Genomic DNA, 25,046 nt, shown 5'->3' with positions numbered 1-25,046 from the left:
AGTTTGTTTTCATTTTAAGTGTATCAATGGTACCAAATTGACGTAATTCCAACAGTTATTTTATGCGGACCTTTTTAAGGACTATGATTATATTCACAATTATATTAAGGACACTATTCAAATGCAACATGCTTAGAATTGAAGGCTTGCAAGTTTGACCCCACAGATTCGAGATTCGAGAATTGAGGTTTGTTTACTCTTTTGGAGGAAAACAATGCTTTGAGTAACCTAAATTGGGATGCATGTAAAATTGGAAGCTTAGTGTTGTACTAATTGGGTTTGGTGGTTCTTGATATATTTTTGGTAGGAGAGAAGCTTTGGCGTTCATGGTGCTCACAACAAAATTCTTGTTGATAGATGCATTAGGTGCCTGTAAATATAAGCCATGGAAAGGCTTTCTTTTGCAATGGAATTTGAAGTTGCTTTCTTTTGAAGTTTCTTGTTGACAGACGTGTAATTTTCGGATTAAAAATGAAGTGCATGTTTTAGGAATTTTTCACACAAAATTAAAGACGAGATATCTGGTATGAAAAAACTCGAAAAATCAAGAATGGAAATAGCTTATTTTTTTACCCGAAATTATGCATCTTTTCGTTGGGAACTATCAAAATGGGATGGAGGGAGTACATTGGAAACCACCAGTCACCACTTGCTTCTGCTGATCCAATTGAAAAATCCTTTGCACACTAAATTAAAGTAGTTGACTATATTACGTTCATAAGTTTTTCTCAAAGTAAAAATCCTTCCAATGAGAAGATCTCCACGTGCAAAGCACGGGCTATTTACTAGTGGTGTTAACAAGACTAAGGGATGATGTTGTGTCACGGGCAAGGACTTTTATTTGAAGCAATGAGATGAGAAGCAGAAATAAGGCTGGAAGATCAATTGAGAGAGATTTGGTTACTAGACTCATCTTCATGTGTGGTTTGAGTTCTTAATTATGTTTGAACTACTATATATGTAGCATGGAGGTCATGTTCTACTATATGATATCTCTCTATTATAATCGTCTTACAACGTCTCCAACCCTTACTCATATTTTTATTCAAGTATGAGCCAAACGCCGACCGACTTGTGGCCTAGCTAGAGAGAAACACTGACAAAGTCAGCGAGCCCTTGTGTTCCATATCAAGTAAGCATTTTGAATGTAAAATTGTACCATTTGTTCTCCATAAAATGTGAGAAATTCGTTTTTCTATCGATGTTCGATGAAACAGATTTTTCACTGAAGTGATATGTTTTTAGACGTCTACCAAATAAACAGTTTGAATTAATATTAAGGACTCTTATGAGGTGCACAAAATCGTGTTTGAAATGGTGAGATGGATTGAAAAATGCTACTAAAAATGACCTCAATAGGACCCTTTCAGAGTAGGGAGCTAGGATCCTAATCTCAAATTTCAAGTGGATTTGATGCATAAAATATAACCACACGCACAATCATACAAACTCACTCACATCAAGCATGGGCCCGCACACACTATTTGTGTGGATCCCATGCTTGATGTGAGTAAGTTAGATTATGATTAGTCTCATCCTGTTTGAGTGTAGGAATACCTCTTATTTTGTCAAAAAATATAAAGTGTCAAAAATGAATTGATTATTAAGAGCTTCTAGAGCCCACATCAATGTTTGATGGAAAAGATATCTGGCCATTAATATCATGGCGCCAGGGATGACTCGGGAGTAGTTCTTGTCACATCCACTTTGAAAATATTGCATCAACAATTTTAAAAAATCTAGAGTCATCCCTGGCGCCATGATATTAATGGCCACTACAGCTACCCACCCATAGGCACTGCTGACCACCACTGGAAGTTAACCCGCAAGCCTTACTTTCAAGAGGTAATGCATGCTTACCATTCATTATTAATTTGTCTATAAAGACTCCCGCAATCTCCCCCAAAACCCACAGGGTCTCCTCATTCTCTCCCCACCCCCATTACAGAGAGAGAGAGAGAGAGAGAGAGAGAGAGTGGAGAACTCCTTTAACATGATGATCGTCAATAGGGCACTCTCCATCTCTTGTTGTCTGATGATGATGACGATGTTCAACTTGGCAGTGGCTGTTCCTCAGCCAACAATGCTCAACCCCCTATCCAGCGCTATGTCAATCCTCCATCATCCCATACCTAAATGGACACACCGACCCTGCATCGATCCTCATCATGCACATACATGCCGGGATTCATACCACCAAAGAAGCCATCCAGATTGCCAAGCATGCCTTGCCTTCCGCCACACATTACGATGCTCAGAGTTATGAAGTTTGTCTGGAGACCTACGATTTGGCAATGGATTCTTGGAAGAAGGCAATCAGGTCCACTAAAGCAGGAAATGGTTTTGAGGTCGGCAGTGATCTTTCTGCGGCTGGCACACTGATTTCCAGTTGCGATGATGCCTTTACTGATGACGACCCAACTGTCCCAAACAAATCTCCCCTCGGTCAAATTGATCAGTGGCTCATGCACATGGACTTCAACTGCCTTGCCATTCGCCTCAAGGCTTTCCCCGATTCTAATTAACTACCCTATTTCAATAACTCCGTATTCTCAAACAAAAACAAAAATATGTAATGACAAAGGGCTGGGGTGTGTTGTGATTTCAAATTGAAGAAATCACAGGTATTTGGCTATGGGCTTGTAGTTGCTTTTGACTAAGGCCAGAATGTCTCTGTTGGTTGCGTTTGTTTTTCACGGGTATGCCCCGTTGTTTCTGTATTGATTGGGTTTCTTTCAATGAAAGGTAATTTACCCAAAAAAAGAAAAAGAGAAGCTTCTGATCGGTATTTCGTGGGTAGTTTTCCATTTTATGCTTTTTCTTGTTGTTGAGTGAGTGGATCCATTCAATGCCGCTAAATAACACCACCATACAAACCTTTAAAAGAAAGCGACTTTTTTGGACCTGAATCCAGCGGAGAGCTCCAATTAAGCAAATTCAAGTCAGTAATATTGGAGTTGAAAATGAGACAACTGCAGCATTTAGTGTCCGATCGACAAAAAAGATTAGTGTTTGAGTGGTGCTTTAGTGAGGTCAAATCGAACCCAAATAACTTACTAATTTGATCATTTGTGGGTAGTCCGGGATTCCACTGACCACCACTGATTAGTGAGGTCAAATCGAACCCAACAATCAACTTTGATCAATATTTGTGGGTAGGGGAGAATATAATCTTCTTACGCACTTGCAACTATGACAAATTCGGTCTTTGCCGACGAATTAAATTTATCATCAAAAATGCAAAATACGTTGCTAAAGCTTTTGGCGACGAAAAATTCCATCATCCAATTCGTCTTCATTTGTTTCACGCAAAAGGGGTACCACCAATCGGCTAAGAAATGCCATCGCCTTCCCTAGCTTTAAATGGCTGGTGCTAGAGAACAGTAGTATTGCTCTTTCGGAGAATACTTGCACAAATGTCTAACGCAATATGATCAAAATATGAAGGAAAATTTATATAAATGGTCCTCCTAATTTTATCATAGTCTCATTTTCGTCCTCCAAATAAAATTACAACTCTTTTGACCTTCAAGTTTGTTTTCGTACCAAATTGGTCCAATTGATAACGTCTGTCCGCCAAACTAAACGGAAAATATCAGATTGATGGCAGTTTGGACGTTGTAGTTTGTGCCAAGTTGGTCCAATCTTGGGCATGTGACGGAGAGTTTCGGAGGCAGGTGATTGTTTGTCGAACTAGCAGGGTTACTAGTACTCGTAAAATCGTTAAACCTATTAGTTTCTTCCTCCTTTCACCGGTAAGACCTATATATAAGATTTTTTAGTGCCGCAGTGTGCACAACAAGAAGTTGGCCTTATGTTTGTTTAGAATCCCAATTCCAAGATTTCTCACTCTGTTCTCCAATCCTCTTGGCCGCAAAGAATTACTTCAGGCCTCAAAGAATTACTCCTCTAGTCACAAAAAATTACTTAGGGACACAAAGAAGTACTCTCTGCCACGAGGAATTACTCGTGGCCACAGAGAATTACGCCTGGCCGCAGAGAATTACTCTTAATCGTAGAGAATTATTCTTGGCCGCGACGAATTACACTTGGATGCTAAGAATTACACTTGGCCGCTAATAATTACTTCTGGCCGCGACTAATACTTGTTGCCTGGAGTAATTCTTTGCGGCCAAGTGTAATTGTTAGCTGCAAAGTGTAATTCTTCGCGGCAAAGTGTAATTCTTAGGGGCTATGAGTAATTATTCGCTGCCAAGTGTAATTCCTTGCGGCTAAAAGTAATTCTTTGCGGCTAAGAGTAATTTCTTTTAGCCAAGAGTAATGTAACATATGGTCATCAAATGGTGGTGCTCGTTCGCATAACAGAACCCAAACAAGGCATAACCAAGGAATATCCAAAAAACCAACCAAGGCGTAACTAAACCCAACCAAGGCATAACAAATAAGTTATGCCTTGCTATGGTTTTGGTTATGTCTTGCTATGGTTCTGTTACGCTTGTAATGAGTTTTGGTTATACTCATAATGGTTTTGTTATGCCAAAAGTTACGGTGTCCCCAAAATGACCGGGGACACCGAAGTCATTCCCATTTGATGTCGTGTGAAAATAGTAAAGAATAGAATAGCTATCGAAACAGCCGCTCGTTCCAATTGACAACGTATTGTAGTTTTTTTTTTTTAAATTGGGAAGGGGCAAGTGATGAGGCCGGTGGAATACCGGGGAATCGTGCTTTCATGGTTTTGCTTGCTGTAGCTATTGTAGAAAGTGGAGAGCGGCAAAGCGAGGTTGGTACTCAGTAAGAGCCATGATATGCTCTTACTTTTGCTGACAAAACAGACTCCAAAGAAAAGGAAAAACACACAATGTTACGTACACTCCTACCGGCCACTCTCCATGTTGCCACCGACGCTGTGTAGTTTAGTCGGTGGAAGAATGTCCCGAAACTTGCTGAATGATTGATGTTCTTAATTATTTACCAATATTCGTGTCTTCCTTTTTTTTTAATAATTAGTCCATATCACAAATAGAAGTTTTTTTCATTGTTCTAGACTAATTTACATGCAACTCGACAAATTTTTGAAGGACCATTCTCTCCGTACACTAGCCTATGCCCATATCCACATTGATGTTTTAGAGTATCCCAGATTTTCATGGTAATATCTTTTGTTGTATGAATGATTTTGGATCAAAAACCCACTTCGGTTCAAGAGTAGATTTCGAACCGGTCTGCTTTCAACCAAATTTTCAAAACTAAAAATTCACTAATTTCGTTGTTCATTTTCATCATATTTTAGCACTTTGAAAATCCTATTTGTCAATATACAATTGGTGTTGGTCTGATTAAAAAGAGGGAGATACGAGCCTTTTACCAAAATAATTTTTTTTGACCCACTAAGGGTAAAATGGTCATTTCATTTGATGTACAAATATCGAAATGCTTCGGTTAGAAATTAGGTTGGACAAGCTTTTCAACGGTCCAAACCAAACGCAAATCGGATTTCGGGTGTGTCCGTACCATGTCCGCAAAATTTCGCTTGTCATTAAATTTTTAAGGAGGCGCCCGGGGTGCAATAGAGTGCGCCTAGGGTGCATCAAAATGTGTCAACTTATCAGGATAGGATCATAGGATTATAAGATTTTGTAGTGCCACAGTGTGCACAACAAGATGTTCGCCTTATGTTTGTTTAGAACCCCAGTTCCAAGATTTCTCATTCGTTTATCCAGTCTCCTGGCTGCAAAGTATTACACAGGGCTGCAAGGAATTACACTTGGCCACAGAGAATTATTCCTGGGCGCGAAGAATTACACCTGGCAGCAAAGAATTATTATTCTCCGCGAAGAAAAACTCATGGCCGTGAAGAAATACTCTTAGCCACGAAGAATTTCTTTTGGCCGCAGAGAATTACTCTTGGCCGCAAAGAATTAAACTTGGCCGCTTAATTCCTCACAGCCAAGAGTAATTCTCATCGGCCAATGGAAATTTTCTGCGGCCATGAGTAATTTCTCGCGGCCAAGAATCATTCTTTGCGGCCATGAGTAATTTTTCGAGGCCAAGAGTAATTCCTCGCGGCCAAAAGTAATTCCTCGCGGCCAAAAGTAATTATTTGTGCCTGGCCAAGAGTAGCCGAGTAATTCTTTGTGCCTGGCCAAGAGTAATTCTCTATGGCCAAGAGTAATGCTGCGAAGAATTACTCCTGGCCACAAAAAATTACATGGGTGGCGTATATAAAAAGCCTTATGACCTCCAATAACTATGAATGTTATTGCCGAATGGAACTTAGAATGTGTAGAAGCTCCACAAATAACTTTAGTGGCTCCGATGATCATTGAACCGGTCCGCTTTCAACCAAATTTTCATAAATGAAACTTCACTAATTTCGTTGTTGGTTTTCATCGTCTTTTAGTACTTTGAAAATTCTATATGTCAATATACAATTGGTCTTGATCCAGTTTAATATGAGGGGGATACGAGCCTTTTCTCGGAATAATTTTTTTTACCGACCTACTAAGGATAAAATGGTAATTTCATTTGATGTACAAGTGATTTTGGATCAAAACTACTTTGCTTAGAAGTAGATGAACAAGCTTTTTAACGGTCCACATCACGCGCAAATCAATTTCAAGTGAGTCCGTGCCAAGCCTACAAAAGTTCGCTTGTCGGAAAATTTTAAGAATGCGCCTGGGCGCAATGGATTGCGCCTGGGGTGCACAAAAGTTGCTTAAAAGGTCCAATTTTGCGTGTTTGTTCCAGACATTCCGAAAATCCGATTTGCGTGTGGTTTGAACCATTAAAAAGCTTGTACAATCTACTTTCAACCCTAGTAGTTTGGACCGAAGAAGATTTATTCAGAAAAATATTTGACCATTTTACCATCAATGGATCAAAAAATAATTCCTTTCGGTAAAATGCTCGCAACTCTCTTATTTTAAATCAAGTCAAGTCCTATTATATATTGATAAATAGGGTTTTCAAAGTACTACAAGATATTAGAATGCAACCATAAAAATGTTTACCATTAGTTCATGAAAAATGGGTAGGAAGGAGACCGTTACAAAAATCTTCCATTAGGGGCATGTTAATGGTGTGCAATTGAAAACAAGAAAATGAAGTTGTGACCTCGCCATCGACTACCTAAATCTTGTGTCGTATTTTAGCATTAGTAATCTTCATGGCAAAGTTTGCACGAACTTTAGTTATAGCCGAAAAAGCGTTAAATCTATTATTTTCTTCCTCCTCCGGTAAGACCTATATATAAGATTTTGTAGTACCATAGTGTGTACAACAAGAAGTTGGCCTTACGTTTGTTTAGAACCCCAGTTGAAAGATTTCTCACTTTGTTTGTCCAGTCCTTCTGGCCGCTAAGAATTAGTCTGTTTCTCTAGTTCTCCTATCCACTAAGAATTACTCTTGGTCAAAAAAACTTACTCTTGGCCACGAAGAATTACATCTGGCCACAAAGAATTACTCTGGGCTGCGAAGAAATGCTCTAGGCCACGAGGAATTACTCTTGGCCGCAGAGAATTACTTCTGGCCGCGAAGAATTACTCTTAGTCGCTCGGAATTACTCTTGGCCGCAAAAAATTACTCATGGCCGCGATGAATTTCTGTTGTTCGCGTGGAATTACACTTGGCAGTGAAGAATTACTTTTGGCCGCTAAGAATTACACTTGGCCGCGAGGAATTACACTTGGCCATAAAGAATTACCCTTGGCCGCAAGTTTCTTCACGGCAAAGTGTATTTCTTGGCGGCCAAGAGTAATTTTTCTACGGCCAAGAGTAATGCCGCAAAGAATTACTCCTGGCGTGAAGAATTACTTCTGGATTCCAAAATTACATGGGTGGCGTATATAAAAAGCCCTATGACCTCCTAGAACTATGAATGTTATTGCCGAATGTAACTTAGAATGTGTAGAAGCCCCGCAAATGACCTTAGTGGTTCCGATGATCTTTGAACCGGTCCGCTTTCATCCAAATTTTCATGAATGAAACTTCACTAATTTCGTTGTTGGTTTTCATCCTCTTTTAGTACTTTGAAAATCCTATTTGTCAATGTACAATTGGTCTTGATCTAACTTAAAATGAGTGGGATACAAGCCTTTTCCCGACGCACTAAGGGTAAAATGATAATTTTATTTGATGTACAAATGCTTTTTTTATCAAAACTACTTCAGTTAGAAAGTAGATTTAATAAACTTTTCAACAATCCAAACCACGCGCAAATCAGATTTCGGGTGTGTCCGTGCCAAATCTGTAAAATTTCGCTTTGTCATAAAATTTTAAGGATGCACCCGGGGTTAAATAGAGTGCGCCTGGGGAGCATCAAAATGTGCCTGGGCAAACAGAAGCTGCATATAAGGTCCAACTTTGCATGTGTGTCACGGACACTCCGAAAATCCAATTTGCACGTGGTTTGAACCGAAAATGATTTATACATAAAAATATTTGACCATTTTACCTTCAGTGGGTCAAAAAATAATTCATTTCAGTAAAACGCCCAAAACTCCCTTATTTTAAATCAGATCATGACCTATTATGTATTGATAAATAGGGTTTTCAAACTACTACAAGACATTAGAATGCAAGGAATTACTTCTGGCCGCAAGGAGTTACTCATGGCCGCGAAAATTACTATTGCCACAAGGAATTACACTTGGCCGTGAGAAATTACTCTTGGCCACGAAGAATTACTCTTGGCCGCTAAGAATTACATTTGGCAACTAAGAATTACTCATGGCCGCAATGAATTACTTTTGGCAGCTAGCAATTACACATGACAGCGAAGAATTTCTCCTGGCCGCAAGTAATGTAATTCTTCGCGGCCATGTGTAATTCTTAGCGGCCAAAAGTAGTTCTTCGCAGCCAAAATTAATTCCTCGTGTCCACGAATGATTCTTTGCGGCTGAAAGTAATTCTTCGCGGCCAGGAGTAATTTTCTGCGGCCAAGAGTAATGCTGTAGAGAATTACTCCTAACCGCGAATAATTACTTCTGGCCACAAAAAATTAAATGGGTGGCACATATAAAAAGCCCTATGACCTCCTAGAACTATGAATGTTATTGCCGAATGGAACTTAGAATGTTTAGAAGCCCTGCAAATTACATTAGTGGCTCAGATGATCTTTGAACCGGTTCGCTTTCAACCAAATTTTCATAAATGAAACTTCATTAATTTCATTGTTGGTTTTCATCGTATTTTAGTACTTTGAAAATCCTATTTGTCAATATACAATTGGTCTTCATCTAATTTAAAATGAGGGGGATACGAACCTTTTCCAGAAATTTTTTTTCTGACCCACTAAGTTTAAAATGGTAATTTCTTTTGATGTACATATGGTTTTTTTATCAAAACTACTTCAATTAGAAAGTAGATTTAACAAGGATTTCTACAGTCCAAACCACGCGCAATTCGGATTTCGGGTGTGTCTGTGCCAAGCCCGCAAGAGTTTGCTTGTCAGTAAATTTTAAGGATACGCCCGGGGCGCAATGGAAGGCGCCTGGGTAGCATCAAAATGCGCCTGGGCGTACAAAAACTGTTTAAAAGGTCCAACTTTGCGCGCTTGTCTCAGACACTTCGGAAATCCGATTTGCGAGTGGTTTGAACTGTTAAAAAAACTTGTCCAATCTACTTTCTAACCCACAAAGTTTGGCCAGAAAATGATTTATACATAAATAAAATTGACCAATTTACCCTCAGTGAGTCAGAAAATAATTCATTTCAATAAAACGCTCGCAACTCCCTCATTTTAAATCAGATCAAGACCTATTATATATTGATAAATAGGGTTTTCAAAGTACTACAAGATATTAGAATGCAACCAGAAAATGTTTAGCTTTAGTTCATGAAAAGTGGGTAGAAAGGAGACCGTTACAAAAATCTTCCGAGCCAATAAGGTATACACCATATTAGGAGTTCCAGTAGCGGCATGTTAATGGTGTCCAATTGCAAACAAGAAAATGAAGTTGTGACCTCGCCATCGACTACCTGAATCTGGTGTCGCATTTTGGCATTAGTAATCTTCGTGGCAAAGTTTGCACGAACTTTAGTTATATCCGAAAAATCGTTAAGCCTATTAGTTTCTTCCTTTTTTCTCCGGTAAGACCTATAAATAAGATTTAGTAGTGCCATTGTGTGCACAGCACAAGTTGGCCAAGTGTGTTTAGAACCCCAGTTCCAATATTTCTTACTCTGTTTCTCCAGTCACTTAACTTATCGGCATAAAAGAAAAAAGGACAGAGAAAAGGGGAATTTGGTGGTGTTCGTGAAAGATTACATGGATGTGTATTTTGCTTGATTGATGACCATATGTTACATGGGTTGTGTATATAAAAAGCCCTATGATCTAGAACTGCACATGTGATTGCCGAATGGAGCTTAGAATGTGTAGAAGTTCTGCAAATAAGTTTTAGCCTTAGTGGCACCGATGATCTTTTGAATCGATCTGCTTTCAACCAACTTTTCATAAATAGAACTTCACTACTTTCGTTGTTCGTTTTCATTATATTTTAGTATTTAAAAATCTTATTTGTCAATATACAATCGGTCTTGATACGATTTAAAATGAGGGGTACAAGCGTTTTATCAAAATAATTTATTTTCGACCCACTAAGGGTGAAATGGTCATTTCTTTTAATGTAAGAATGATTTTGGATCAAAACTAATTCAGTTAGAAAATAGATTTAACAAGCTTTTCAATGGTCCAAATCACACACAAATCAGACTTCGGATGTGTCCGTGTCAAGCCAGCGAATTTCGCTTGTTGTAAAATTTTAAGGATGCGCCCGGGGCGCAATGGAGCGCGCCTGGGGAGCATCAACATGCGCCTGGGGCGCACTACAGCTGCTTAACAGGTCGAACTTTGCGGGCTTTTCCCGAACACTCTGCAACTCCGATTCACATGTGGTTTGAACCTTTAAAAAGTTTGTTCAATCTACTATCTAACCCAAGCATGGATCCAATATTATTTGTACATCAAAAGATTTGACCATTTTAAAACTCCAGCAAGATTTCTTGCTCTGTTTCTCCAGTCACTTGACTTATCGGCATAAAAGAAAAAATGGAAAGAGAAAAGGGGAAAAAGTGGTACGTGTTCGTGAAAGATAACCCAGATGTGTACTTTGCTTGATCGATGACCATATGTTCCATGAGTGGCTTACATAAAAAAGACCGTCATCGGCTATGTTTTGTCTAATAATTGTGATGGGGATGTTGTCTCTGAGTTCGTGACTGAACGAGTTCGGACCAGGGGATCGCGGCAGCTCATGTGCCGCACTACAATCCCTGTCTCCTCCCAACAAGATTTCCCAATCCGGGTCACTGACCATCCACTGACTCTGCCTCATGTGCTTGGTTACTGGCTCGATTGATCGCCGAGTTTCTTATGGACAGCATTTCCCAGTTGAAGTGAATTTGTATTTTTGAAGAATGGAATGAATTTGGTGATAATTCAGTCACAATTTGGTCACCATGGTTCTCCTCCTCTCTGACTCACAGGACAAAAGTAAAATGTTCACCAGAGAAGATAAATCGTATCCGAACAGATGAAACAAGCAGATGAACAAGTGTGCAAAATATGAGGTGACAGTTTGGAGACTTTGTCAATGAAGAGATTTTCTCATTAATTTCCAAGTCTATCCTGGCCGGAAGTAATTCTTTGTGGCCAAGAGTAATTTTTCGCGGTCACGAGTAATTCTTCGCGGCCATGAGTAATTCCTCGCGGCCATGAGTAATTTTTTATGGCTATGAGTAATTCCCTGTAGCCAAGAGTAATTCCTCGCGGCAGAGAATAATTTTTCGCGGCCATGAATAATTCTTCGAGCTAGTAATTCTCTACGGTCAAGAGTAATTCTGCAAAGAACTATGAATGTAATTCTCTGTGGCGTATATAAAAAGCCCTATGACCTCCTAGAACTATGAATGTTATTGCGGAATGGAACTTTGAATGCGTAGAAGCCCAGCAAATGACCTTAGTGGCTCCGATGATCTTTGAACCGGCCTCCTTTCAGCCAAATTTTCATAAATGAAACTTCACTAATTTTGATGTTGGTTTTCATCGTCTTATAGTACATTTAAAATCCTATTTGTCAGTATACAATTGGTCTTTATCCAATTTACCACATGAAAATGATATCCGATTTGTCAATATACAATTGGTCTTGATACGATTTAAAATGAGGAGGATACGAGCTTTTTACCGAAATAATTTATTTGACCCACAAAAAGTAAAATGGCCATTTCCTATGATGTACGAATGATTTTGGATCAAAACTAATTCGGTTACAAAAAAAATTTAAGAAGCTTTGCAACGGTCCGAATCACGAGCAAATCAAATGGTGGTGTTCGTGAAATAGAAAAGGGAAAAAGGTGGAGTTCTTGAAAGATTACATGGATGTGTATTTTGCTTGATTGATGACCATATGTTACATGGGTTGTGTATATAAAAAGCCCTGAGCTCCTAGAACTATATATGCATGTGATTGCCAAATGGAACTTAGAATGTGTAAAGCCTCGCAAATGACCTTAGTGGCTCCGATGATCTTTGAACCGGTCTGCTTTCAACCAAATTTTCATAAATGAAACTTCATCGTCTTTTAGTACTTTGAAAATCCTATTTTTCAGTATACAATTGGACTCGATTTGATTTAAAATGTGGATACAAGCCTTTTCCCAAAATAATTTTTTTCAACTCACCAACGGTTAAATGGTAAATTGCACATGATTTTGTATCAAAACTAGCTCAGTCAGAAAGTTGATTTAACAAGCTTTTCAATGGTCCAAACAACGCGCAAATCGAATTTCGGGCGTGTCCATGCCAAGCCTGCAAAATTTTGCTTGTCGTAGAATTTTAAGGATGCGCCTGGGGTGCCATGGAGCGCGCCTTAGGAGCATAGAAATGCGCCTGGGCGCACAAAAGCAGCTTCAAAGGTCCAACTTTGCGTGTTTGTCCCGAACACTCCGGAAGTCCATTTTGCGCGTGGTTTGAACCGTTAAAAAGCTTGTCCAATCTACTTTCTAATCCAAGTAGTATGGATCCAACATGGTTTATACATAAAAAGATTTGACCAAAAAATATAATTCATTTCGGTAAAACACTCAAAACTCCTCCATTTTAAATCAGATCAAGACCTATTATATATTGATAAATAGGGTTTTTAAAGTACTACAAGATATTAGAATGCAACCAAAAAAATGTTCAGCTTTAGTTCCCGAAAAGTTGGTAGAAAGAAGACCGTTACAAAAATCTTACTATGTTTCAATTTTTTGTTTTGAAACTATTTATAGTTTGAAAATGGTATTTTTCAATTCTATTTAGCTAGCTAGACTTCGAATGATACCGAGTGAATCACACTCTTGCACTTATATGTTACCGGGATGTTGTTCCCCTTTTTGTGCTTTCTTTTATTATCATATCGGACGTAAAGAATCGGCATTCATGGTATTGAGAGAGACGATTGGAGAGAGAGGCATGAGTTTTTGATGTCGAGTGAAAATAGTAAAGAATGGAATAGCTATCGAAGCAGCCTATTGTAGGCCGGTGGAAATACCGGGGAGTCGTGCTTTTATGGTTTTGCTTGCTGTAGCTATTGTAGAAATTGGAGAGGGGCAAAGCGAGGTTGGTACTCGGTAAGAGCCATGATATGCTTTTACTTTTGCTGACAAAACATACTCCAAAGAAAAGTAAAAACACACAATGTTACGTACACTCCTACCGGCCACTCTCCGTGGTGCCACCGATGCTGTGTAGTTTAGTCGGTGGTAGAATGTCCCTAAACTTGCTGAATCATTGATGTTCTTAATTATTTACCATTATTCGTGTCTTCCTTTTCTTTGAAATAATTAATCCATATCACAAATAGATTTTTTTTCATAGTTCTAGACCAATTTACATGCAACTAGACTAAATTTCGAAGGACCATTCTCCCCGTACACTAGCCCATGCCCATATCCACATTAGATGTTTTAGAGTATCCCAGACTTTCTTGGTAATTTCTTTTGATGTACGATTGATTTTGGATCAAAACCATTTCGGTTCTAGAGTAGATTTCGAACCGGTCTGCTTTCAACCAAATTTTCATAAATAAAATTTCACTAATTTCGTTGTTCGTTTTCATCATATTTTAGTACTTTGGAAATCCTATTTGTCAATATACAATTGGTGTAGGTCTGAATTAAAATGAGGGAGATACGAGCCTATTACCAAAATAATTTTTTGTGACCCACAAAGGTAAAATGATCATTTCATTTGATGTATGAATATCGAAACTACTTCGGTTCAAAAGTAAATTGGACAAGCTTTTCAACAGTCCAAACCACACACAAATCGGATTTCGGGTGTGAACATGCCAAGTCCACAAAATTACGCTTGTCATAAAATTTTAAGCATGCACCCAGGGCGCAATAGAGTGCGCCTAGGGAGCATAAAAATGCGCCTGGGCACACCAAAGCTACATAAATGGTCCAACTTTGCATGTGTGTCCCGGACACTTCGAAAATCCGATTTGCGCGTGGTTTGGACCGTTAAAAAGCTTGTCCAATCTACTATCTAACTCAAGTAGTTTGGACTGAAGAAGAATTATACATAAAAATACTTGACCATTTTACACTTAGTGGGTCAAAAAATAATTCATTTCGGTAAAACGCTCGCAACTCCCTCATTTTAAATCAAGTCAAGACCTATTATATATTGATAAATAGAGGTTTCAAAGTACTACAAGATACTTGAATGCAACTGTAAAAATGTTTAGCTTTATTTTATGAAAAGTGGGTAGAAAGGAGACTATGACAACAATCTTCCGAGCCTGTAAGGTATACGTTGTAGTAGGAGTACCATAAGGGGCATGTTAATGGTGTGCGATTGCATTCAAGAAAATGAAGTTGTGACTTCGCCATCGACTACCTAAATCTTGCGTCGTATTTCAACATTAGTAATCTTCGTGGCAAAGTCTGCACCAACTTTAGTAATAACCGAAAAATCGTAGTGCCACAGTGTGCATTACAAGTTGGCCTTGTGTTTGTTTAGAAACCCAGTTCCAAGATTTCTCACTTTGTTTCTTCAATCCTCCTAGCCGGGAAGAAAATTATTCAGGGCCGCGAAGAAATACTCTTGACCGCAAAAAATTACTCATTGCCGCAAAGAATTACTCATGGCCGCTAAGAATTACACATGGCCGCTAAGAATTATTATTGGCCGCGAACAATTACTCTTGGCCGCGAACAATTACTCTTGGCCGCAGAGAACTACTCTTGGCCACGAAGAATTACTCTTGGAAGCGAAGAATTACTCTTGGCCGTCTAATTCCTCGCGGCAAATAGTTATTCTCAGTGGCCAAGAGTAATTTCTCGCGGCTAAAAGTCATTCTTCGCGGCCATGAGTAATTCTTCGCGGCCAATAGTAATTCTCCACAGCCAAGAGTAATTCCTCATGGCCAAGAGTAATTCTTTGCAACTGGCCAAAAGCAATTCTCTGCGGCCAAGTGTAATTCCTCGTGTCTTCCTTTTTTGGGCACCAATGTTTTACTCTCAAGGAAATTCATTTGGTATATGTTTTAACTCAAGGAAATTCAATTGCGCCTGGGTTAGAAACATCTGTAAGATTTAACAAGCTTTTCAACGGTCCAAACAACGCACAAATCAGATTTCCAGAGTATCCAGGACAAACACGCAAAGTTGGACCTTCTAAGCAGCTTTTGTACGCCCCGGGCGCATTTTGATGCTCCCCAGGCGCACTCGATGGCGCCCTGGGTGCATCCTTTAAATTTTATGACAAGCAAAATTTTGCGGCCGGGCTTGGCACAGTCACACCCGAAATCCGATTTGCACGTGGTTTGGACCGTTGAAAAGCGTGTCCAATCTACTTTCTAACCCAAGTAGTATGGACCCAAAATGATTTATACATAAAATGATTTGACCGTTTTACCCTCAATGGATCAAAAAATAATTCATTTCGGTAAAACGCTAACAACTCCCTCATTTTAAATCAAGTCAAGACCTATTATATATTGATAAATAGGATTTTTAAAGTACTACAGGAAATTAGAATGCAACCGTAAAAATGTATAGCTTTAGTTCATGAAAAGTGGGTAGAAAAGAGACCGTTACAAAAATCTTCCGAGTCAATAAGGTATACACCGTATTAGGAGTTCCGGTAGCAGCATGTTAATGGTGTGCGATTGCAAACAAGTAAATGAAGTTGTGACCTCGCCATCAACTACCTAAATCTTGTGTCGCATTTTAGTATTAGTAATCTTCATGGCAAAGTTTGCACGAACTTTAGTTATACCCGAAAAATCGTTAAACCTATTAGTTTCTTCCTTTTTTCTCCGGTAAGACCTATAAATAAGATTTAGAAGTGCCAATGTGTGCACAACACAAATTCCAAGATTTCTTACTCTGCTTCTCCAGTCACTTAACTTATCGGCATAAAAGAAAAAAGGAAACAGAAAAGGGGAAATCGTGAATGATCACATGGATGTGTATTTTGCTTGATTGATGACCATATGTTTCATGGGTGGCGTATATAAAAAGCCCTATGACCTCCTATATCTATGCATGTGATTATCGATTGGAACTTAGAATGTGTAGAATCCCCGCAAATGACTTTAGCGGCTCCGATGATCTTCGAACCGGTCTGCTTCAACCAAATTTTCATAAATAAAACTTCACTAATTTCGTTGTTCGTTTTCATCATATTTTAGTACTTTCAAAATCCTATTTGTCAATATACAAGTGGTCTTGGTCTGATCTAAAATGAGCGAGATACGAGCCTTTTACCAAAATAAAATTTTTTGACCCACTAACGGTAAAAAGCTCATTTCATTTGATGTACGAATATCAAAACTACTTCGGTTAAAAAGGAGATTGGACAAGTTTTTCAACGGTCCAAACCACAGGCAGATCGGATTTCGGGTGTGTCCGTGCCAAGTCCACAAAATTTCGCTTGTCATAAAATTTTTAAGTAGGCGCCTGGGGCGCAATAGAGTGCACCTACGGTGCATCAAAATGCGCCTACTTATCAGGATAAGACCATACGATTATAAGATTTTGTAGTGCCACAGTGTGCACAACAAGAAGTTGTCCTTATGTTTGTTTAGAACCCCAGTTCCAAGATTTCTCACTCTGTTTCTTCAGTCTCCTGGCCGCGAAGAATTACTTAGGGCCACGAGGAATTACACTTGGCCACAGAGAATTACTCCTGGGCACGAAGAATTACACATGGCAGCAAAGAATTATTATTGGCCACGAAGAAAAACTCGTGGCTGCGAAGAATTACTCAGGGCCGCGAAAAATTACTCAGGGCCCCGAAGAAATACTCTTTGCCGCGAGGAATTACTCTTAGCTGTGAAAAATTACACCTGGGCGCAAGGAAGTAATCTTGGCCGCGAAGAATTAGGCTTGGCCACGTAATTCCTCACGGCCAAAAGTAATTCTCAACGGCCAATAGTAATTTTCTGCGGCCATGAGTAATTTCTCGTGGCCAAGGGTCATTCTTTGCAGCCATGAATAATTCTTCACGGCCGTGAGTAATTCTTCGCGGCCAAGAGTAATTCTTTGTGCCTGGCCAAGAGTAAATCTCTGCGGCCAAGAGTAATGCTGCGAAGAATTACTCCAGACCGCAAAGAATTACATGAGTGGTGTATATAAAAAGCCCTATGATCTCCTAGAACTATGAATGTTATTGCCGAATGGAACATAGAATGTGTAGAAACCCCGCAAATGACTTTAGTGGCTCTGCTGATCTTTGATCCGGTCTGCCTTCAACAAAATTTTCATAAATGAAACTTCACTAATTTCGTTGTTGGTTTTCATCGACTTTTAGTACTTTGAAAATTCTATTTGTCAATATACAATTGGTCTTGATCCAATTTAATATGAGGGGGATACGAGCCTTTTCTCAAAATAATTTTTTTCCCGACCCACTAAGAGTAAAATGGTAATTTCATTTGATGTACAAGTGATTTTGGATCAAAACTACTTCGGTTAGAAAGTAGATTCACAAGATTTTCAACGGTCCAAATCACGCGCAAATTAGATTTCGGGTGTGTTCATGCCAAGCCCACAAAAGTTCGCTTGTCGTAAAATTTTAAGAATGTGCCCGGGGCGCAATGGAGGAGTGCGCCTGGGGAGCATCAAAATGCGCTTGGGGTGCACAAAAGTTGCTTAAAAGGTCCAACTTTGTGTGTTTGTTCCAGACACTCTGGAAATCCAATTTGCTCATGGTTTGAACCATTAAAAAGTTTATCCAATCTACTTTCAACCCAAGTAGTTTGGACCGAAGAAGATTTATTCAGAAAAATATTTGACCATTTAACTCTCAGTGGATCAAAAAATAATTCATTTCAGTAAAACGCTTGCAACTCACTTATTTTAAATTAAGTCAAGACTATTATATATTGATAAATAGGGTTTTCAAAGTACTACAAGATATTAGAATGCAACCATAAAAATGTTTAGCAATAGTTCATGAATAGTGGGTAGGAAGGAGACCATTATAAATATCTTCCGTTAGGGGCAAGTTAATGGTGTGCGATTGAAAACAAGAAAATGAAGTTGTGACCATGCCATTGACTACCTAAATCTTGTGTCATATTTTAGCATTAGTAATCATCGTGGCAAAGTTTGCACAAACTTCAGTTATAGCCGAAAAATCGCTAAACCTATTAGTTTCTTCCTCCTTTCTCCGGTAAGACCTATATATAAGATTTTTTTTTACCACAATGTGCACAACAAGAAGTTGGCCTTATGTTTGTTTAGAACCTCAGTTCCAGATTTCTCACTTTGTTCCTCCAGTCCTCCTGACCGCTATGAATTATATTGTTTCTCTAGTCCTCCTGGCCACTAAGAATTACTCCTAGTCGTAAAAAATTACTCCCGGCCGCAAAAAATTACATTTGGCCGCAGAGATTTACTCTAGGCCACGAAGAAATACTCTAGACCGCGAGGAATTACTCTTGGCCGCAGAAAATTACTCCTGACTGTGAAGAATTACTCTTAGCCGCGAGGAATTACTCTTGGCCACAAAGAATTACTCATGGCCACAATGAATTACTCTTGTTCACGAGGAATTACACTTGACCGCAAAGAATTACTCTTGGCCGCTAAGAATTACACTTGGGCGCGAGGAATTACACTTGGCCGCGAATAATTAATCTTGGCGCGAATAATTAATCTTGGCCGCTAATAATTACAATTAGCCGTGAAAAATTACTCTTGGCCGCAATTTTCTTCACAGCAAAGCTTAATTCTTCGCGGCCAAGAGAAATTATTCGCGGCCAAGTTTAATTCCTTGTGGCCAAGTGTAATTCTTAGCGGCCAAGAGTAATTCTTCGTGGTCAAGTGTAATTCCTCGCAGCCAAAAGTAATTCTTCGCGGCCAAAAGTAATTCTTCGCGGCTAAGAGTAATTCTCTGCGGCCAAGAGTAATGCTGCAATGAATTACTCCTGGCGCGAAGACTAACTTTTGGCCGCCAAAAATTACATGGGTGGCGTATATAAAAAGCCCTATGACCTCCTAGAATTATGAATGTTATTGCCGAATGGAACTTAGAATGTGTAGAAGCCCCGCAAATGACCTTAGTGGTTCCGATGATCTTTGAACCGGTCCGTTTTCAACCAAATTTTTCATAAATGAAACTTCACTAATTTCGTTGTTGGTTTTCATCGTCTTTTAGTACTTTGAAAATCCTATTTGTCAATGTACAATTGGTCCTGGTCTAATTTTAAACGAGTGGAATACGAGCCTTTTCCCGACCCACTAAGGGTAAAATGGTAATTTCATTTGATGTACAAATGATTTTTTATAAAAACTACTTCAGTTAGAAAGTAAATTTTACAAACTTTTCAACGGGGCAGTTAGAAAGTAGATTTTACAAACTTTTCAACGGTCCACACCCCGTGCAAATCAGATTTTGGAAGTCCGCAAAATTTCGCTTTGTCATAAAATTTTAAGGATGCGCCCGGGGCGCAATAGAGTGTGCCTAGGGAGCATCAAAATGTGCCTGGGCAAACAGAAGCTGCAGAAAAGGTCCAACTTTGCATGTGTGTCACGGACACTCAAAAAATTCGATTTGGGCGTGGTTTAAACCGTTAAAAAGCTTGTCCAATCTACTTTCTAAATCAAGTAGTTTGAACCAAAAATGATTTATACATAAAAATATTTGACCATTTTACCTTCAGTGGGTCAAAAAATAGTTCATTTCAGTAAAACGCCCGCAACTCCCTCATTTTAAATCAGATCAAGACCTATTATGTATTGATAAATAGGGTTTTCAAAGTACTAGTACAAGATATTAGAATGCAAGGAATTACCCTTGGCCACGAGAAATTACCCTTGGCCGTAGAGAATTATTTCTGGCCGCGAGGTATTACACTTGGACGTAAAGAATTACTCATGACCGCAAAGAATTACTCTTGACCGCGAGGAATTATATTTGGCCGCGGAAAATTACTCTTGGCCGCTAAGAATTACACTTCAACGCGAAGAATTACTCTTGGCCGCAAGTAATGTAAGTATTCACGGCCAAGAGTAATTTCATGCGGCCAAGTGTAATTCCTCGCGGCCAAGAATGATTCTTTGCGGCTAAGAGTAATTCTTTGCGGCCAGGAGTAATTCTCTGCGGCAAAGTAATGCCGCAGAGAATTACTCCTAACTGCGAAGAATTACTTCTGGCCGCAAAAAATTAAATGGGTGGCGTATATAAAAAGCCCTATGACCTCCTAGAATTATGAATGTTATTGCCGAATGGAACTTAGAATGTGTAGAAACCCTGAAAATTGCCTTAGTGCCTCCAATGATCTTTGAACCGGTTTGCTTTCAACCAAATTTTCATAAATGAAACTTCACTAATTTCGTTGTTGGTTTTCATCGTCTTTTAGTACTTTGAAAATCCTATTTGTCAATATACAATTAGTTTAGATCCAATTTAAAATGAGGGGGATACGAGCCTTTTCCAAAAAACAAAATTTTGACCCACTAAGTGTAAAATGGTAATTTCTTTTGATGTACAAATGATTTTTTTATCAAAACTACTTCAATTGGAATGTAGATTTAACGAGGTTTTCAATGGTCCAAACCACACTCAATTCGGATTTCGGGTGTGTCCATGCCAAGGCCGCAAAAGTTTGCTTGTCGGAAAATTTTAAGGATACGCCCAGGGCGCAATGGAAGGAGCCTGGGTGGCATCAAATTGCGCCTGGGCGCACAAAAGCTGCTAAAAAGATCCAACTTTGCGCATTTGTCCCAGACACTTCAGAAATCCGATTTGCACATGGTTTGAACCGTTAAAAAGCTTGTCCAATCTACTTTCTAACCAAGTACTTTGGACCGAAAATGATTTATACATAATAAAATAAATTGACCATTTTACCCTCATTGGGTCAAAAAATAATTTATTTCAATAAAATGCTCGCAACTCCCTCATTTTAAATCAGATCAAGACCTATTATATATTGATAAATAGGGTTTTCAAAGTACTACAAGATATTAGGATGCAACCATAAAAATGTTTAGCTTTAGTTCATGAAAAGTGGGTAGAAAGGAGACCGTTACAAAATCTTCCGAACCAATAAGGTATACACCATATTAGGAGTTCCGGGAGCGGCATGTTAATGGTGTGCGATTGCAAACAAGAAAATGAAGTTGTGACCTCGCCATCGACTACCTAAATCTTGTGTCGCATTTTAGCATTAGTAATCTTCGTGGCAAAGTTTGCACGAACTTTAGTTATCCATGTTAAGCCTATTAGTTTCTTCCTTTTTTCTCCGGTAAGACCTATAAATAAGATTTAGTAGTGCCAATGTGTGCATAGCACAAGTTGGCCAAGTGTGTTTAGAACCCCAGTTCCAAGATTTCTTACTCTGTTTCTCCAGTCCCTTAACTTATCGGCATAAAAGAAAAAAGGACAGAGAAAAGGGGAACTTGGTGCTGGTCGTGAAAGATTACGTGGATGTGTATTTTGCCTGATTGATGACCACATGTTACATGGGTTGTGTATATAAAAAGCCCTACGAGCTAGAACTGTGCTTGTGATTGCCGAATGGAACTTAAGAATGTGTAGAAAACCCGCAAATGAGCTTTAGTTTTAGTGGCTTCAATGATCTTTTGGATCGATCTGCTTTCAACCAACTTTTCATAAATAGAACTTTTCATTGTTCATTTTCATTATACTTTAGTATTTGAAATCCTATTTGTCAATATACAATTAATCTTGATACGATTTAACATGAAGGGGATACGAGCGTTTTACCAAAATAATTTGTTTTCAACCCACTAAGGGTGAAATGGTCATTTCTTTTGATGTACGAATGATTTTGGATCAAAACTAATTCGGTTAAAAAATAGATTTAACGAGCTTTTCAACGGTCCAAACCACGTGCAAATTAGATTTCGGGTGTATCCGTGTCAAGCCAGCGAATTTCGCTTGTCGTAAAATTTTAAGAATGCGCCCGGGGTGCAAAGGAGTGCGCCTAGGGAGCATCAACATGCGCCTGGGGCGCAGTATAGCAGCTTAACAGGTCAAACTTTGCGGGTTTGTCCCGGACACTTTGGAACTCCGATTCGCGCGTGGTTTAAACCGTTAAAAAGCTTGTCCAATCTAATTTCTAACCCAAGCATGGATCCAATATTATTTGTACATCAAAAGATTTGACCATTTTAAAACTCCAGTTCCAAGATTTCTTGCTCAGTTTCTCTAGTCACTTGACTTATCGGCATAAAAGAAAAAAGGAAAGAGAAAAGGGGAAAAAGTGGTGTTCCTGAAAGATTACCCAGATATGTATTTTGCTTGATCGATGACCATATGTTCCATGGGTGGCTTACATGAAAAAGACCGCCATCGGCTATGTTTTGTCTAATAATTGTGATGGGGATGTTGTCTCTGAGTTTGTGACTGAACGGGTTCGGACCCGGGGATCCCGACGGCCCATGTGCCGCACTATAACCCCTGTCTCCGCCCTACAAGATTTCCCAATCTGGGTCACTGACCATCCACTGAATCTGCTTCATGTGCTTGGTTACTGGCTCGATCAATCGCCGAGTTTCTTATGGACAGCATTTCCCTGTTGAAGTGAATTTGAAGTTTTGAAGATTGTAATGGATTTGGTGATAATTCAGTCACAATTTGGTCACCATGGTTCTCCTCCTCACTGACTCACAGGACAAAAGTAAAATGTTCACCAGAGAAGATAAATCGTATCCGAGCAGATGAAACAAGCAAATGAACAAGTGTGCAAAATATGAGGTGACAGTTAAGAGACTTTGCCACTGGAGATTTTCTCATTAATTTCCAAGTCTAGAGCAGAAAACCAACAGAAGGAAAATGGACACAAAGTTCATGCTTTGACAGCCTCCAAGGTAGAAAATTGGGTAGCCTCAGCTTCTGGGCCTGCTGAGCCCCTAAAGAGCAAAATAGCAAGGTTTCCAATGCAGAAGTGAATGAAACATCCGTAACAGTGAGTCACGAACGAACCAAAATCTGTCCCTACGATGCACTGCCACCCCGGCCCGTATATCCCATCGAATTCCTGCACCAAACACCAAAAACCAGATCAATGCAGAGGAAGTTAGTACAGATATAATCTTTTTTGCAATGAAGAGTGTCCCGATGAACCGGACTAATCTCTCCAGCCTCTCCCACACATATTATCATTCGCGGGTATTTATGTGAGAAACCTGTATCATGCCGATGAACCCAATTTACCGTCACTTATGATAGTGCTTTTTACTTGAAATTAGAAAGACTCTAATGAAAATTATATAATTTTTGTATCAAATTCTGTAATAAAACTGTGGTTCTATATGAAGTATAAAGCACTGTTTTTTGGGTATACAATCGTACCTTCTTTATGAAGCGGGCAATCTCTGTGGGCTCAGTGACATCATAGAAGTCCAGCGCTTTTGCCGCCAAATCAAGCGCGTCTTGTTGCATTGTTTGAAGCATATCACTCTCCCCTATCACTGCCTTCCCTTCAAGCATGGTCACTTGCTATGTGAGAGAGAGAGAGAGAGAGAGACTTTTGGATACGGGAGTTGAAGAGACGGTTACTTTGGCTAACAAGATAGGCTACGGTCAAGTGGCTATGGTAGGAGGCATATGGGTAAATGGGTTTATATACATGGTTGGGGGAGAACTAGTGTGGATCTCATTTTTGTGGTCATAACTGGTTGCAGAACCGGATTCAAGTGGAGCCAAAATGGTCTGATCTAATACGGACGAGTCAAGTGGGGTCAGAGCTTGCCATGGCTGTGGTAGAGCGGGCGGCACATGGAGGCGCGGGGGGAGGAGTATGGTGAGGACAAGACGCTGGCTGGTTGCACTCTTGAGAATTTTCTCGTCCTAGTTTTTGTTTGACGCGTGTTAGGTATGTTGTGCTCTATGTATTGGATTGTTGCAATGTGTTGGTCGGTAAGATGGCACGGTTTTTGCCAAATGCCCTGACGGCATCAAGAGTGTCTAAAGTGGCCAGAGAAATGAGGTCAGGAATTAGACTCATATTCCAAGGTGTTAATTCTAACTTTTCAAACCATAGTGATTTTCGCCGATAAAAAAAAAAAAAAAAAAAAAAGGTATGGCATGGTTATATTTGTTATATTGGTCTATTTCCATTTAAATTATAGGTAGAGGAAATTAGAAATAGCAGAGCAATAAAAGGTGCTAGAACTTTCAATATTGATGTGTGGTTTGGATGTATTAATTCTAGTTGATAGGATTAAATTGCTGCATTGTACCTTATTTGTACTTGTACCCATGTAGACTTTGTAGTTAACTTTTCTCAAGGAATCATGTGTTTCTTGGTGACTTACATCAATAATGTCACTTTTTGATGGGTTTTAACTCAAAAAAACTTCTTTACGGTGCTTACTGTAAAGAAAGATTTACATAACCCAATCGCGCGCGTCCAAGGTGTTTTTAGACGATCTGGATTGAAAACCAATTGTGACCGGTAACAATTAATTGTGAGCGGTCAAAATTGAAATGAATCTCAACCATTGATTGCGCGAATGGACAGTTGTGATTGCCCTGCTCCGTGAACAGGTTTCATGCAACCTCCGCGGATAAGTTTCTCTCTTGTAAGTTTTAACTCAACATTTTGATG

At 39.2% G+C, this 25,046-nt stretch overlaps 1 protein-coding gene across 2 annotated transcripts in view; it reads right to left on the bottom strand.

Annotated features, from left to right (window-relative positions):
* LOC131323295 (uncharacterized) overlaps positions 1-24,673 on the bottom strand; it is a 31,118-nt gene extending 6,445 nt beyond the window's left edge. The window contains exons 1-2 of one of the 2 annotated variants that reach the window (XM_058355008.1): positions 23,789-24,673; positions 23,193-23,474 (exon numbers count right to left, since the gene is read on the bottom strand). In XM_058355008.1, the coding sequence (XP_058210991.1) occupies positions 23,283-23,474; positions 23,789-23,926 (330 nt within the window). In that variant the 5' untranslated portion in view covers positions 23,927-24,673 and the 3' untranslated portion in view covers positions 23,193-23,282. Of the gene's footprint in view, positions 1-23,192; positions 23,475-23,788 lie in introns of those variants that run through there. The other variant, XM_058355009.1, reaches the window with a different exon arrangement.
* Between the last annotated feature and the right edge of the window lie 373 nt (positions 24,674-25,046).

This window comes from Rhododendron vialii, chromosome 4a (genome assembly GCF_030253575.1).
Source record: "Rhododendron vialii isolate Sample 1 chromosome 4a, ASM3025357v1".
Lineage (NCBI taxonomy): Eukaryota > Viridiplantae > Streptophyta > Magnoliopsida > Ericales > Ericaceae > Rhododendron > Rhododendron vialii.
The sequence above is the reverse complement of the archived record's forward strand: the minus strand, read 5'-3'. Positions and strand labels throughout refer to the sequence as shown.